The following is a 15,728-nucleotide window of genomic DNA, read 5'->3' on the forward strand; positions in this document are numbered from 1 at the left end:
CCTTAAAATGTCCGTCTGGAGTTTTTTGCTTAATTTAACCATAAAAGGACCAGAAAATGTCCTGTGAGTAAGTACATTTGCCAATTATTCCAGAATAACGTTCAATATTTGGCAGTTATCTGCAATTAACTGCATGTTAAAATACTGTTTTAACAATTGAAAATGAAGAAAAAAAATTTGTTTTTCTTCATTTACACCAGATTTTGCATGTTAAATTTGAAATTTGAACAGTATAAAACATATTTAAAAAATGGAAGCTATGCACAGGCGTTTCTCCAACTCTCTCCTCTTTGGTGACAAAGACGCAGATTTGAGTGAAATGACCGTAATAGCCACATGTTGGCTTTGACGTGTGACTTCTCAGCTTTCAGAAACCGTTGGAACTTTTCCGATAGCATTAGCCCGTGCTAACGTATCGACTTGGATACACTCGGGGTTAAAGGGCAAGGGCCTCGCTTTATGCACTGCCATGTTTCTACAGTAGCCTACAGAGGGAAATCCTTCACTGTCCATGTCACTTCACATACTTCTGTGAGGTTAGTTCATTTTACTTGGCTAGAATACTTAAAACTACCTTGAATGACCTTTTTCCAACTGAAATTGTCCTTAAAAAGAGGAAAACTAACCAAAAACGACAAGATTACAAGCAAATGCATGCTCTCACATAAAAAAATCTTTACTTAAAATGAGTGGATGAGTCTCCCTTGACCTCAGAATGTCTTATATTTGCACACACACCATTTTACCTCACAAACTTAAAATACATGAGTAGTGAACAAACAAACCAGGAGTGGGAGCAGTTGGGATTTAATGCAGACAACAGTCTCAGCTGGTAATCAAGGCTTACAGTCAGCTGTCGTATCTGATTAAGACAACATTTGATTTGTTTTTGTTAAAATGAGTTTATTTTTCTACTGTAAAACTTCTTTTTAGGCAAAAAAATAAATAAATAAGAACAACTTCACAAAAATGAGGCTTATTTACTTTCTTGAATGATATTTATAATTTGTCAGACAATGTTACAAATAGTGAAATAGGTTAAGAGGAAGTCGGTGTGTATTTATTATTATATTAGAACGCTCGTCTCTCCATGTGACATTCAGCTCAGCAAACTGCAACAGAACATTTCACACACACACACACACACACACACACACACACACACACACACACGGTTAGGGGCTGATAAACCATAATAACATCATGTAACGTCCCCAATTCCAGCTACTAATGACAGCATTTGTCATAATCACATATCACAACATTCACATTTTAATATAAAAAACTTTATAGAACAAAAAACAAAAATATTCTCCTATAAATTCTCCTTAAATAAATTGTAAATCCTAAACCAGTCAGAAAAACCATGAGTCACACACACACTATTAAATACTGACGATTCACCACTGCACCAACTTGTCTCTGAATTCAGGCGCTCACAAGGTAAAGGATCTATATCATGGCCTCTGTGACGGCCGTTTTCTACATGAAACCATAGAGAGATCACATTCATTTGAAGAAACTAATTTTTAAAACTAAAAAAAGAAGAAGCAGCCTGTGGTCCAGCCGTCCTTCTCTGTGTCACCACATGGGGGAGTCAGTCAGCTCACTACAGAGAGAGGGAGATTTGAAAAAGGTGAGAATTCCATGTTTCTGTCACCGCTCACATCATTCTGATATAATCCTGCTGCACTGTTTTTATTCCCGCTTCAATAGATTTTAATTTCTCATCTCTAGATCAGTGAATTTAGAGCAGGCTCTAGAGCGCCATCCACTGTAGGGGCGCAGGACGACCACAAAGACAAAATGAAGAAAATGAATAAGAAATTTTCTACAGCAGCCCAGATGGAAAAAATAGTTTTGCACTTTGATAGTTAACCACAAAAGCCACCGTAGTTCTCTAGTGTTTATAGGAAAGGGAGTTTGTTATAATCTGCAGTGTCACCATTTAGATGTCACTAAATTTTACATACTGGACCTTTAAGCATCAAATTACATTGTTATGTTTATTGTCACTAAATTCTTAAGTGCAATTTATGTATAATATATGGAGGACTTTAATACGTTACAGGTGCCTGATTATAAGTTTGAAGATCATTTTTTCCCCATTAATGAAACAAATTCTATGGACATCCTTGATCCCGGAGGTCAGGGGTCTGCAACCTTTTGGATGAAAAGAGACATATTTGTCCCCTCTCCACGCAAATAGAACCTATTTGACCCATAAAATGAAGAAAATAACACGTAGTAAGGTTCTTCGTGTACACATTACTGCATTTAAGTGTCTTGAATGGCTTCCCATATTTCAAACACAAGTTTGTCGAAGCTTTTCAATATTACATTTCACGTAGACGTTGGATGTGATGCACGAATGTTAAAACACGTTCATTTATTGCCTTGAGCTCTTGCAGACCCCTGCTGTAGATTTATATAAAAGTTTCAGAATTTAAATTGGGCTGCTGCAATCTTAAATTCAAGATAAGATCAGTATATACATTCAGAAATAGTAAAATATAACAATAAAACAATACGACATACTGTATGTCGAGGTGGTTTTTAGAGCTTTTTGGGGAAAGCTGCTCTAGATGTTAATGAGTGAAGACAGGTCAGTTAGGACGTGAGTGTGAAGGAAGTCATCACATATTATTTTAGGAGACATGGAGAGGACAACAGGGTGTGAAGTGAGACTGTGTGGAAAGACAGATCTGTCACCTCAGGACCGGGTGGATGAGTTCTGGAGGCCTCCGTTGTTTCTGTTCCTCAGCTGGAGGCCCCGCCCACATCCTCTTGTCCTACAAAAAGACAGAAGCTGAGAAATGTATCTATCTTGTATCTGTAGGATATATTTACTACTTTAAAAAAAATAATAATAATAATACAAGCTCAGGGAAAAGCTCCAGACTTGTAAGATTGTGTCTTGACTCATTTGAAGGAGCCAGTAGAGGAAAAATATTCAATAAATTAAATAGTCTGTTGTATTTTATATGATGATCTAGAAGATAAGAGGTTAATATGATCTAAACTTCGGAAATGATTGGAAACTTCAAATAAAATTGATAACTTGTTCACAATTAGAGCAGCAACTAACAATTATTTTCATAATCAATAATCTGTCGATTATTTTTCTTAATGAATCAAGTAATCGTTTGGTCCATAAAATGTCATAAAATGTTGAAAAATGTTCTCAAATGTCTTGTTTTGGCCACAAATTTAACAAAGAAACCAGAAAATATTCAAATTTCAGAAGCTGAACATTCAAAGAAACTTGTTTTACTAAAAATAAGGAAACATTCATATCGATGAATCGATTATAAAATGAGTGAAGGATTCATTTTCAATGAATCATTGCAGCCGTATTGAATAAAGAGTGAATATAATGTTTAACCTCAGATTTACATTAACTGCAAGAAGAGAATAGATCAGCATCTATTTTGCTTTTAATGTGCAGGTGATGTAAAATTACAAATAGATCAAATATACAAATATTACTAGAGGTGAGCTGGAATTATAAAATATCGTATGTATTATCATGTCTGATGCCTAATAACATCTATAACCGATTATCACTGAAATACAAGGCACAATAATTGGCTTATACTCGTTTATTATACTTTGTATATTGCTCAAGTGTATAATCTTCTAAAATATTTTGTAAAACACAGGTTTACTCATGGATAAGAAATCTTATAACCGAACAGGAAGATTGTGTTTGTTATTAAATGTAACCATAAATCATAATGTTTTTTAAAATGGTAAATTGGTAAATGCTTTGGTTATAATAGCCAAAGCATTTGTGATCCTGTTGTTTGTTTGTTTTTTAAACAATAGAGTGTGGGAGGTGGAGGAGCTCCATCCAGAAACAAGTCAAATATTTGCCAGCTCAGGTCTGTTGTGTGTCTGTGGTGTTAATCCTTGTTGTGTGACGTGTGAATGGGATGGCACACCTGCGTGTGTTGTCTTTCTTTGCTGTGATCCAGAGAAACAGGTGAGTGGTACTGAACGAGGACGAGTCAGGAGGTGAGGGAATCAATATAGACGCTTTACTCAAGTGGAAGAGAAATGCTGTGTGCTGACCTAAAGGGCCGTGGAAAGCCATGGAAAACATGTGCCACCAATGGCGGGTGACGATTGTGTGATAGTCAACACATTGTTAGACGATATCTGTCTAACTGAGGAAAACAATACGTTTGTGAAAAGTTCAAAGTGCAGGGTTTCTCTTTTTATTCACAACATGGAGAACAAAGGTCATCAAGTCTATGTAGTGAACGTGGATGGAGCATCTGTTAATGAAGCTTTCTTCATCTTTCTCCCGCCGTAAACTATCTCTTATTCAGCCAGGTAACATTTGAACAACGCCACCTCGAGGGGCCATGAAGTAGTGACGCCCGGGATTGTTTATGTTAGAGCACCTTAATCAGTAAAATAGTGATATTTGCCCTGGCACATATGAGGATTTTATAATATTCTCTCATTTATAATGTTCACAGAACAGCATCATACAGAATACAAAATATTTAGCCTTTACCTGTTGTAAATAAACCATCTTTATGATGAACATAAATTCACCCAATAATGGGCAGAATAAAGGGTTCTGTTCATATTTGAGAGGTCACAGATATGGTAACAGATGTAACGCAGCCACTCTCCGAACAAGAAGAGCTGATGTGATGTACAGAAAGAAAAACCACCAAACAAAACAAACAAACATGTTATAGGTGGATATGTGGTCTGCTGTGAAATCCTTGCCTGTGTCTGGAGCTGCTGCTCCTCTCTCTCTGTCTGGACTTTCCTCAAACTGGCCTTCAGCTCCTGCAGCTCCTGATTGGCTTCACTGAGCAGCACCTGCAGGGGGCAGCAGCAGCAGCAGCAGCAGCAGCAGCAGCATAAGACCATCTGACCACCAGCCTCACATGTGACTTGGCTTGTCTCCTTTGCTTTCCTAGTGTTGATCTCATGACGGTGAGAGGAAATGTTTACTCACTGTTCATGGAAGGTTTTCTATTGGTGCCCGCATGTGAGTCATGAAGGAGCAGCGCTGAACTCTGGCACAGTTCTTGACTTTCCAAAGAGGTAATCTGAGCAACTGGAGCTGATGCAGCTTGGCTTTTTAAAGCCCAGTGTGTTTACGTATTAAAGGAATAGTTTGTTCTTTCTTAGAGCGGCTGTATGAGGTACGTACTGAACATGCAGCGTCTCACATGCAGCTGACTGCCCTCCCTGCACCTGCTGTTCCCCCACTCACTGAGGACACAAGGAAATACAGACTTTATCCACTAAACAAAAGTCTCACTTAATAAAATGTAGACCTGCCTAAATCTGTAATAGCTTAATAATATGTTTGCTAAGTTTTTTGACTGGAATCTAAGGTTTGTGTGGTAAATCTCTCACTTCTGGGACCAAAGTCCAAAGAGAAAATTTGTGTTTTTACACACACACACACACACACACCACACAGGAGTCGTTGAGCCATTACTGCCTCCATCACTAAGTTCAAATGAGTTATTCTTGTGATTTTGGTGTTTGATATTGTTTGTTTGTGTTTACCTATGTGACACAAACCATGGCAACAACAGACCAGAATCTCCTGTGTTCCTGTGTTTTTCTTAATGGACTTTGGTGCAGGAGAGTGAGTGGGTTAGAATCTTCAGTTTCCAGCAGAGAAAGGCTGTCAAACATGTTCTCAAGGGATCACAGACTGTAGTAGGTGTAGATATTAGTGGGTGAGCCTACAGTTAAAATGCCCAAATCAATTATTTTCACCTGTCCCTGCCGGCAGCCATGTTTTCTATGAGAGCAGTGTTGATGATGTGGCAATAGTTCACACAACTCGCTTTCAAAAACCTGAACTGGCAATAGTTCACACAACTCGCTTTCAAAAACCTGAACTATGCTTTTAACTCTTTAAATACTTGTAAATGTAATTTAAAATGTACTCACTCTATTTTGATCTCTCTCTCTCCCAAGCTCCACTTCCAGCTTCTCCCTCTCCACCCTCTCCTCCTGCAGCCAGTCCTCCTTCCTCTGCACCTCACAGCTCAGTTCTTGTATTTTCTTGTTCACCGCCTGCACGACAACAAAACCAGACACTTAACTAACATAGAGATACATGTGTGTCGTGGATGGTGCGGGATCAGATTTGACTGCCTCCTCACTTCTGCTGCTTGTTTGTTGGCCTCTCTCTCCAGAGCCCAGCTGGCACGCTCCTCCCTGAGGACCAGGTTCTCCTCAGACAGCTGCAGGCTGAGCTGGGCCACCTGCAGACGGGCCTGGTGCAGCTCAGTGTGGGTGTGGGCTTGATGGGTGGACAGATCCCTCAGCTCCCTGCGCAGGCACTCGTTCACATGCTCACTGGCCTCCAGACGCTCCTGCAGCCCTCGAACCTCTGCCAGACCCGCGTCAACCTCCACCTGCAGGAGAAGAGCAGGAGGAGATAAGACAACAGGAATAACTGTCATGAAAACACTAAACAAGCTTTCATATGTATATATATATATATGTATATACAATATATATTTATACTTATATATATACATACTATATATAAGTATAAGTTCTTCTGATGAATATAATAATTGAATGTATTTTTATTGTTAGTATTAAAATAATATTGCCAACAAACATATTTTTTTTATAGGATTATAATCTGTCTATAATCTATAACCTCAGCATACACACTGTGTTTACGAGGAAGAGACATGATATTCAGTGGAGGGCTGTAAAAAGTAGTTTTAAGAAGAAGAAGAAGAAGCATCAAGCAATGACCTGCAGAGTCTTTCTCTTTTCCTCGTTGTGTTTCATTTGACTGGACATCTTCTTCAGTCTCTCCCTCAGCCTGTGGAGAGCAGAGCAGGATGTTTTTTCCAGGAGCTACAGAAGGTCTATGATAAAAGTGTGAGCTAGTGTGTGCATCTTAAACACTTTCCTTTCCAGTTCCACGTTTCCTTCTTCCTTCCTCTCCGTCAGCGCTTTGACTTCGTCCTCCAGGTCTTTGATTCGCTGCTCACACTCAGTCCTGTCAGCCATAAGTTTGCTCCGCTGAGAGGTCAGACTCTCTTGACTACACCTTGCATCCTTTTCGTGTTTTTCAGAGGAGACAAAAACAATAGATTTTATGAAATGGAGAGAAAAACCAAGTAAAAGTCTGCACTGACTAATGTGGAAACATCCATGCCTGGTGTTTTCCCTCCATCTTCTCCAGCATGTCACAGGTGTGTCTCAGGTTTTCTCTGAGCTCTGTCATCTCCTCCTTCATCGCTTCTCTCTCGTTCTCCCACTCCATCTTTAATCTTCTGCTCTCGTTTTTCTCGTCGTCTGCCTCCTGCTTTGTCTCCTCCAGGCCGCGCTCTAAGTCCATCTGTTTTTTTAAACATTCCTCCAGGCGACTCTGCTCACAGCACAAGGGGGAAACCAGGGAGGTTTGCACTGATTCATTCATTGATTTGTTATTTACAAGCAGAGAAATTGTATTTCCTAACAAACAGCTCAGAAAATATTCTGCTTTCTCTCACAGAACAGCCAAATTATTTATTGTTCTTTTTAATTGAAAACACACCCAGTTAATAACTATTTGTGCATAGTTACGCAATAATTAAAGGGGTATTTGATTGTTTTTTTGATATGGGACTGTATAAGAATTGTTAAATAGAGCAAACTGTTTGGAGAGTGAGACGAGAGAATCTGCATGGTTTTGGTGTGAATAGAGACAGCAGGTCCAGGGTGTTCCCCGCCTTTCAGCCGGTGTCAGCAGGCACTGGCTCCAGTGAACCCGCAACCCTCATGTGGAGGGTAAATAAATAGATAAAGTGGGAGACAATGGATGGATGTTTGGTTCTCCCATCTTCTTCTCCAATGCACTGACTATGCATGAGCACCAAGTACAGCCCTATTTAAAAATACAAACTAACTGACGTATCCCTGGTTTTGTCTCCTCACCTGCAGCAGCTGAGCTCTGGGAATGACCAGGAGCAGCTCCTCATCGTGTTCCTCTTTCAGAGTCTCCAGCTCCTCCAGAGGTTTGGGAGCATTGAACGTGAAGGGCCGACTACGAGTGCACACGTGTCCCATCTTATCCACGTACACAAACTGGTACTCCACTGTACCAGGACGGGGCAGGTAACAGGCTGCATCGGGCAGACGTTCACTTTTCACAATTGACTCAGTCATGTTTTAGTACTTGAACAGTTTGAAGTGTTTGGCTGAAGTCTTACCATGGAAGAGGACACAGCAGTGGACACTGGTTCCCTCAGTGTAACCTTCAGGAACAAGAGCCCATGTGTACGTGTAATACTTTTTCAGTGAGGTCCAGCCCATCTGTGAGATTATAGAAAACACATTCACTAGTCACAAACACAGTCCAGTGTGTAAGAGTTTGTGAGAATGAGTGACATCTAATGGTGAGACTGCAGAGTGCAACAAACACTTAAGATAAGATAAGATAAGATAGTCCTTTATTTGTCCGGCAGTGGGGAAATTTGCATTGTTACCGCAGCAAGACAGTAAAGATAAAGATAATAAATAATAAACATGCATTACCAAAAAAGAAAATTACAATATACAAAGATATTAACATTATTTTAAATTCGTTAAAAATATAACCCCTCCTAGTGGCCTTCACACAACCACAGGGGATCATTTTCCAAGTAAGCTCCTGCTATAAAATGCTGTAGAAACATTTCTAGTAGTGCTAGAACATACAGTTCTAGCACTACTCGGCTCTACCCAGGTTTTTTTACCTGGTACTTGGTGCTGGTTCCTTCCAAGCGAGCTGAGCTGATACTAAAATGTGACGTCAACAGACTGCCAGCAACTGATTGGTCAGAGAGTGTCGTCACTGGAAGAGTCATGAGCGCGAAGTCGGAGACAATAAAAGACTTAACAGCCCAGAAAACATGCGTTCATCTCCGACATTTAGAAGGAAACATCTTAAACCTCAATATTTACCAGAGCGGTTTGGTGAATTTAGTGACAGCACTGCTGAAAGCTGGCGATTGTGAGCTGAATGCGCGCCGGTTATGCAGGAAGTACTGAACTAATCTTTTTAATGAACTGATTCTGACGATTCAGTTACACCGTAAACAACTGCTTTGCCCATCACTAGTTTGTGTCACGTATAAAATGACGTCACGGCAGTTTTGTGCAGCCACCCTATGATGACACATAGACATTGGACTTTTACAACAAAGTAAGTAAAGTTAGTGAGTGGGATGGGGGGCGGGGTTATACCTCAAAAATCCCTATCCAGTCTTTGTTGCTCCACTGGTGGTCAGAGGTCAGACTGTAGTGACACTCCACTCTGGTTTGGGAGAAGTAGAGTTGCCCCACATTTCGAAACACCACTGCAGATTGTTTTTCCATGTTATCAGGAAGCTGTGAGGAAAGCACAACGTGGATCCAGTGAAATGAGCTCCAGTTTCATTCTGTGGGAGAGCAGCTGATGAAAGCTGAGAGCACAGTCAGTTCAGGAATGCAGCATGTCGAGCATGACAGCAAGTCGCCTATATGTTGACCAACAACAAGCTCTTATGCTGAAGAAAAAACTGTTTGTAGCCCCACACACTGTGTGAGGATGTATCTTTAAATCCATCACTCTATTGTACATCACAACAACATCTTCATTTATTTGAAAAGCAGTGCGTTTTTATACCTTCTTTGTTCGTTTTCCTCTGAAACTAAGAGGCGAATCCTGCGTCTTGTTCTTGTTCAGTGAACTTCTATTCTAAAATGAGGTAAATACGACTTTCTAAGAAACAAAACTAGAATTTGATAAACAACTGAACTCTGTGGGGATTAATGTTTTAAATCTTACCTTATTGTGTTGAGACATGGGTGTGATGTTTTTCCTGCTACCTCATGGAAGGACAGGACTGTGCATCAGTGTGGGGACAGTGATGAGAAACCCAGTCAAGTGCAAGAGTTTCACAACATCTCCTGAACCATGTGGACACCCCCCGGTAAAATGAGTGCTGCTGTGGGTGAGTGATGGGAGATGCAGTTCACAGGCGCTCGGCTCATCACGAAGCAAAGGGACTCCACAGACTTCAACTCCCATGAGGTAACACAGGTTTTAGGACACAGGATCTGCTGATGTCGGTTGTTGTTCATTGTATATCTGAGTAGAAGCTGCTGAGGAGGAGGAGGAGGGTGTTTGTCACTTCAAGACTAAACATGTCTCCTCTTCATAACAACATGAGTGAGCCCACAGTACTGAAGTCTGCTGAAACCCTCATCTGTCACTCTGTTTCACTAAACTGGATACAGTCCCATTATATAACAGACAATAAGCTTTTTTTGTTTATTATTCGTGCACGATCTGTGATTGTGTAAGAGTCGTGATCCCAGAGGTGCACACTTGATGGCGCTCTAGTTTCAGCACAAGCCCACACAAATAATCCTCACTGACTCAGACAAACAGAGCAGAATTTTTATTTTTAAGGAAGAAATAGCTGATTAATTCACACAAACAGCAGGGTTTTGTTTTTAATAACTTGATTCAGACATCATTAAGTCAGAAAACTGAGTGGAATTTTATTTTCTAATGAAAAAACAATTTCAGAAAGAGAGCAGTTTGATATTTTTTTTCACAAATACAAATCATAAATAATTGTAATAATAAACACAGCTGTATTGTTTGTTTTTCTTAATAAAAATATTATATTTTTCTGAAATAATGTTTTTTTTCCTTGTGTGACTACAACACGGTTCCATACATAATCAATATAAAAAATAAAAACATTTTTTAAATAGACCAATTGATAAATGAGGCTCGAAATGAGAGCAATTTTGAAAGTCCTTGTTCATGAGACAAATGGTTTGAAAATGCCTTGTGCCTATTGTTTGAGCACCAGGCATTATACTGCCCTCTGCTGGTCACATGTAGTGTTGTAAGACCATAATGTAAAAATGAAGCGTGGTTGTATGAGTGCTGAGAAACTGAGATTACTGAGAGAAATAATATAAAATATCCCCAAATAAATCAAAAACCTGTTAAAGGTCCAATTTAAGTGAAATCATTTTGATTTGACAGAACCTGAAAATGATTATAGTTAATTTATTAAGTCTACAATCACCTGATTGTATGAATTGTTGGCTTTCATTACCCCAGAATGAGCCTTTTATATTGACACTTATATCAGGAGTGGGATCAGCTCTACAGAGGCCACGGGTTTACAGTAGCCCACAAGGGACAAACTAAAAAGAATTTGACTTTAGATGCTAACTGAAGGCTACATAGGTTCTCCAATACGTACATAGCAGATTCAGCTGCAACGTCAGCAATAAATGTTGCTAAATGTTGACGCAACTTAAATCTAAAATAGCTTGAGAGTATGTTTACACATAATCTTGTTATTAGACAAACTGACACAATCACACATAGCTTATATAGTATGGCACGTTCCAGTTGTAGTTGGAAGTTGGACTTTCCCTCATATCAGACATCCAACTGAGAAATCCCGACATAAGCTTCCACTTGCATCAATGCTAACAGCACGCTGCTACTTTTACTGGTAACTGCACTTGTGTCATATTTGTAATTTGTAAATCAGACAAACACATAGTACTGTTCAATTTTTGTCTGTGTACATGTTTCTGCACCGTTACTGTGGACAAAACACTGTGTAGAGCGTTGTTTTTCACTGGTGTTGCTAACTGTGGCTAGCCCAAGATACATTTGCATCTGTGGTTTTGTTTTCTTTGACTCCTGAAATAGAACATGGTCAACTTGGAGGTGACATCACCCCCAGTTCCGACTTCCAATGTAAATAGAACACCATTGTGACGCTTTTCCATTACACAATTCTAGCACTCTAGTCAGTTTTGTGTTGCTTTTCCATTAGTGATTGTACCTGGTACCTTTTTTTAGCTTTTTTTAGTACCTGCTCTGGTGGTTCCAAGTTAGCTGAGCCGATACTAATGTTACTGATCGGTCAGAGAGTGTCGTCACTGGAAGAGTCATGAGCACGACGTCGGACACAAGAATCAAACTGAACAATGCCAAACTGTAGATCAGTTAAAAAGACTTCTAAAAAATCCTAAAAACATCAGTTAATCTCCAACATTGTGACTGTATCAGACGGAGTCTGTGCTCTGGTCATGTAGGAAGTACTGAACTAATCTTTTCAATGACCTGATTCTAATGATTCAGTTACACTGAAAATAACTGCTTTACCTGTCACTAGTTGTTGTTGTGTGTTTATGTCGCTTATAAAACAGCGTCACAGCAGTTAGTAGTGCCAGAATTGTATAATGGAAAAGTGCCATTAAAACATGAACATTGCATTGCTATTGTTTTTGATAAGGCTGAAAAAATACTTGTTTAAAAAGTAAAATATACATTTTTCAAAAAAAAAACAACACACCCAAAATCAAACACACAGAGCCTTTTTTGATAAAAATCACAAGTTAAGTGACATTAGTGTAGAAATACTCATAAAATGAATTGATAAAAATCTATAGTTTGTCCACTTCAGTGTAAAGAAAACCATCTCAGACGGACAGATGTTAGCTGATGTGTTTACAGTGTGACTGTAAAACCAGCTCTTAATGGTTCAGTGTATCTGAGAGTGAAGTGTCAGCCTACACTTCGCCCTGATTGGCTCACGTGCTGCTCAGCAGCGACAAGACACCCAGTTCTTCCAGTTTGGCTTTGGCCACGCCCTCCCAGCCCTTATTGGCCAGTGGGTTTCGAGGTGACGGGTGCATGATGCCCTCGACTCGCACATTGACACCCGCAGCAGAGAGAGCTCGCCGCGCTCGCTGCTCTGCCACTCTCCCAACCCCGATCACCATGGAGACGCCAAGTGCCTCCACCGCCTGGCACAGCGCAATGTCACAGAGTTTCAGCAGAGCCTCCCGCTCAGCTGCGGGCAGATCAGGGGGAGTCAGATTCTTCCCGGTGGCACTCATGAAGATCAGCGGGCAAAGGTTGTGCACAAAGCAGTGGCGGAAGAAGAGCTCGGGTTCGCCGCACAACTTTCTGAAGAATCCCCAAAAACGTGCACCGCTCACTTCCTTCCGAGTACAAGCAAGTCCTGTAATCTGTCGCTTTGGATGCTCTTCATCAGGATGACCGACCTCCCCGGTGACCTGCAGCCAGTCAACCACTGACCTCACTTCACCAAATGGGACCTGAGCAGAGACAGAAAAACAATAACTTAAAGATGCTGCCAGTTATTGTTTTTTTAAAACAGTATATAAATAGAATACATACATGTATTAAATATCTGTAAATGATCCCTCCTGGACTCGTTTTAGTTCAATATTATTCTGTGTTTAGTGGGTGTTATGGTTCTTCCTACACATTGTCCCCCTTATTATTTTCCCTATTTCTATCCCTAGAAATGAATATAAAATGCTTTTGTGTGCAATTACCTGAACATATGAGTTGATGCTTTCGAACTATTTGATTGGATTTATTAAGATCCCCATTAGGTGGGAAAAACACAACACTAATACAAAACCACTCCATATTTAAATCAGGAGGAGTCACTGCAGAGGACGCCATGTTTTTAATGGACAAACTAAACACATTTTGTGCTTTAATAATCACTGAAGTAGAGCTGAAACGATTAATCAATGAATCGATTATTAATCGATTACTAAATTAATCGACAACTATTTTGATAATCGATTACTCGGTTTGAAGCTTTTTTCATGATTAAAACAAGATTTCTGATTGTTTAAGCTTCTTAAATATGAATGTTTTCTTAATTTCTTTGCTCTGGATAACAAATTAATCATTAAAAGTCATTTTGGTTTGTGGACAAAACAAGACATTTGAGAACATCATCATTTCCAGGTTTGACGAACACCGATCAACATTTTTTATGGTTTTCTGATATTTTATGGACCAAACGATTCATCGATTAATCGAGAAAATAATCGACAGATTAATCGATTATGAAAATAATCGTTAGTTGCAGCTCTACACTGAAGGCTTCCATAGGTTCTTCTACACCAGGGGTAATCAAGTCATTTTGGGCTAGGGCCAATATTTTGCATGTTGCATGTTTTTTTTTGGACTGTGAGAGGAAATCGGAGAACATGCAAACTCCATGCAGAAAGGCCCTCTTGCTGCAAAGACAAGAGTGCTAACCAGTGCTAACCCTAATCTGAACTATTCAATACAAAAATGGCAAATTTTGTGTGGGTTTAAAAAAGTAACTTGAATTTGCCACAGAATGTTACCAGTGTCTTAAAATTGGTCTTTGAGTCTTTCAGTATGAAGGCTCTGAATTCTGCATGACTTTTGTGAAGAAAATTACACAATTTTTAAAAATCAGATTTTGAAATGCATCTACCAGGCCAGACATTAATGCTGGCAGGCCAGTTTTGGCCCTTGGGCCGCCAGTTACTGACCTCTATGACCTACACACTTGGAAGGGAAGGATGAGGTGAAAGATATTCAGCTGCAAACTTCACCTATAGATGCTGCTAAATCCTATACACTGCACCTTTAAGTACAAACTAAATACAAAACATAAGAAGCACTGTTTGGTTACAATGGTCTGGTGTGTTGTCAGTCATTCAGTCAAGTGACATGTTAGTTATTATAAGCAGTGCTTCCTACTCTAGACACATTTATTGACGGTCCCTAAGTGATAAAAACCCCAAAACCCTGTGACCCGGTCCCTGAGTGAATCTCAGTGTTGAATTAAAGCTAAATCCAACGTGTTCTCATGTTTGTCCGTTTCTATCAGTAGTTTCTCACCCCAGTCTGTGCCATGCCGAATGGTCCGGGGTTCATCCCCAGAAAGAGGATCCTTTGTCCGCCTCCACAGTATTTCTCCACGTAGCAGCGGTGCGTGTTCCACGCGTACTCCAGCGGGTTGTAGATGAACCGCACCGGCTCGCCGAAGGTGAGCCGGCGGAGGTGAGCGTTCAGCTCCAGTTCAACCTGCAGAAACCTGGAGGAAGCGGACGCGTTCGGTTTAAATCGCTGGTCACGCTGAGCCACTTCCTTATCGCCATCTCCAAAAGCTAGCGTCCGTGACTGCTGGTTACCGTCTGACATCGTCCACCGCCTGCTGACACGCTAATTAGTTCCTGTTTGTCAGTTAAGCGTACCCCAAACAAAACGGTTGTTTTATACATATATAATAAAGTTGTAGCTTCTGTCTTCCTGCTGAGGTTTTTATGTTTCAGTTTTGTTGATAAACACGACTATTTTCTTCCTCTGCTTCTTTCCCTTCCCGTGCACTGAAATGGCTGCTGCCCTCTACAGCCACACTGCTGTCATTACACCCGACATTTGAACTCGGGACAGACATTTTTACTGTACAGTTTAAGAGAAATTTCCTGTTAGGAGTCGCACACTTTGCCTACTAGTGAACTGGAACAGACATTAAAGAAATTTCAAATTAAAAGTCCCACATCTCAACTTTGAGACGTAATAAAAATTAAAATTCCCATTAGTTCTGGACAAGACTGACTAAGTTGTGTTCAGAACATCTATGACTACTAACATACTGGAAATTAGACATTCTGACGTAGTAGTTTTTCAAGAGAGATTTCAAGTTAAAAATCAAAGCTGCTTTTTCCTTTGCTCTCTTTTGTGTTTTGCAAAGGTGTCTTGTCGGTGCCATTTGTTGTTTTATTTAGCTTTTATTTACAATAACTCTATCACATGGAAAATAAAAAAATATCAAAAAGTACAATCAAAAACTTGAGAATGTGTTTTCCCAGCAAGTGGTAAATGTTATAAAATGAGGATGAAAAGATGTATAATCCTA

At 39.9% G+C, this 15,728-nt stretch overlaps 2 protein-coding genes across 6 annotated transcripts; both read right to left on the reverse strand.

Annotated features, from left to right (window-relative positions):
- Positions 1-791: 791 nt before the first annotated feature.
- LOC131461172 (calcium-binding and coiled-coil domain-containing protein 1-like) lies at positions 792-9,896 on the reverse strand. 5 transcript variants are annotated; one of them, XM_058632219.1, is made up of 13 exons: positions 9,806-9,896; positions 9,644-9,715; positions 9,223-9,366; positions 8,208-8,310; positions 7,933-8,120; positions 7,172-7,384; positions 6,922-7,071; positions 6,763-6,831; positions 6,153-6,407; positions 5,938-6,063; positions 4,747-4,842; positions 2,713-2,792; positions 792-1,609 (listed from the first exon to the last, which is right to left on the reverse strand). In XM_058632219.1, the coding sequence occupies exons 1-13, from the start codon at positions 9,821-9,823 to the stop codon at positions 1,582-1,584; spliced, it is 1,542 nt and encodes a 513-aa protein (XP_058488202.1). In that variant the 5' UTR covers positions 9,824-9,896; the 3' UTR covers positions 792-1,581. The 5 variants fall into 5 exon arrangements, 4 of the variants coding, with proteins under 4 accessions (XP_058488202.1, XP_058488204.1, XP_058488203.1 ...); XM_058632221.1 differs by having other exon boundaries at positions 9,644-9,710; positions 9,806-9,882; XM_058632220.1 differs by lacking the exon at positions 9,644-9,715.
- Positions 9,897-12,357: 2,461 nt separating this feature from the next.
- Positions 12,358-15,185, reverse strand: smug1 (single-strand-selective monofunctional uracil-DNA glycosylase 1). Its single transcript, XM_058630551.1, has 2 exons — positions 14,708-15,185; positions 12,358-13,125 (listed from the first exon to the last, which is right to left on the reverse strand). Exons 1-2 carry the CDS (start codon positions 15,008-15,010, stop codon positions 12,595-12,597), a joined length of 834 nt encoding a protein of 277 aa, XP_058486534.1. The 5' UTR covers positions 15,011-15,185; the 3' UTR covers positions 12,358-12,594.
- Positions 15,186-15,728: the final 543 nt, after the last annotated feature.

The sequence above is a fragment of the Solea solea genome, chromosome 6, assembly GCF_958295425.1.
Source record: "Solea solea chromosome 6, fSolSol10.1, whole genome shotgun sequence".
In the NCBI taxonomy this organism is placed as follows: domain Eukaryota; kingdom Metazoa; phylum Chordata; class Actinopteri; order Pleuronectiformes; family Soleidae; genus Solea; species Solea solea.

What these genes read in the sequence shown, in the direction of transcription:
- LOC131461172 (XM_058632219.1), bottom strand. An exon ending in CTGCTGTGTCCTCTTCCATG is followed by an intron (nt 8,121 to 8,207) that starts GTAAGACTTCAG and finishes TGCCCGATGCAG; the next exon opens with CCTGTTACCTGCCCCGTCCT. An exon ending in GAGAGAGAGATCAAAATAGA is followed by an intron (nt 4,843 to 5,937) that starts GTGAGTACATTT and finishes TGCCCCCTGCAG; the next exon opens with GTGCTGCTCAGTGAAGCCAA.
- smug1 (XM_058630551.1), bottom strand. Translation starts at nt 15,010, where the DNA reads ATGTCAGACGGTAACCAGCAGTCACGGACGCTAGCTTTTGGAGATGGC. An exon ending in TCGGCATGGCACAGACTGGG is followed by an intron (nt 13,126 to 14,707) that starts GTGAGAAACTAC and finishes GTCTCTGCTCAG; the next exon opens with GTCCCATTTGGTGAAGTGAG.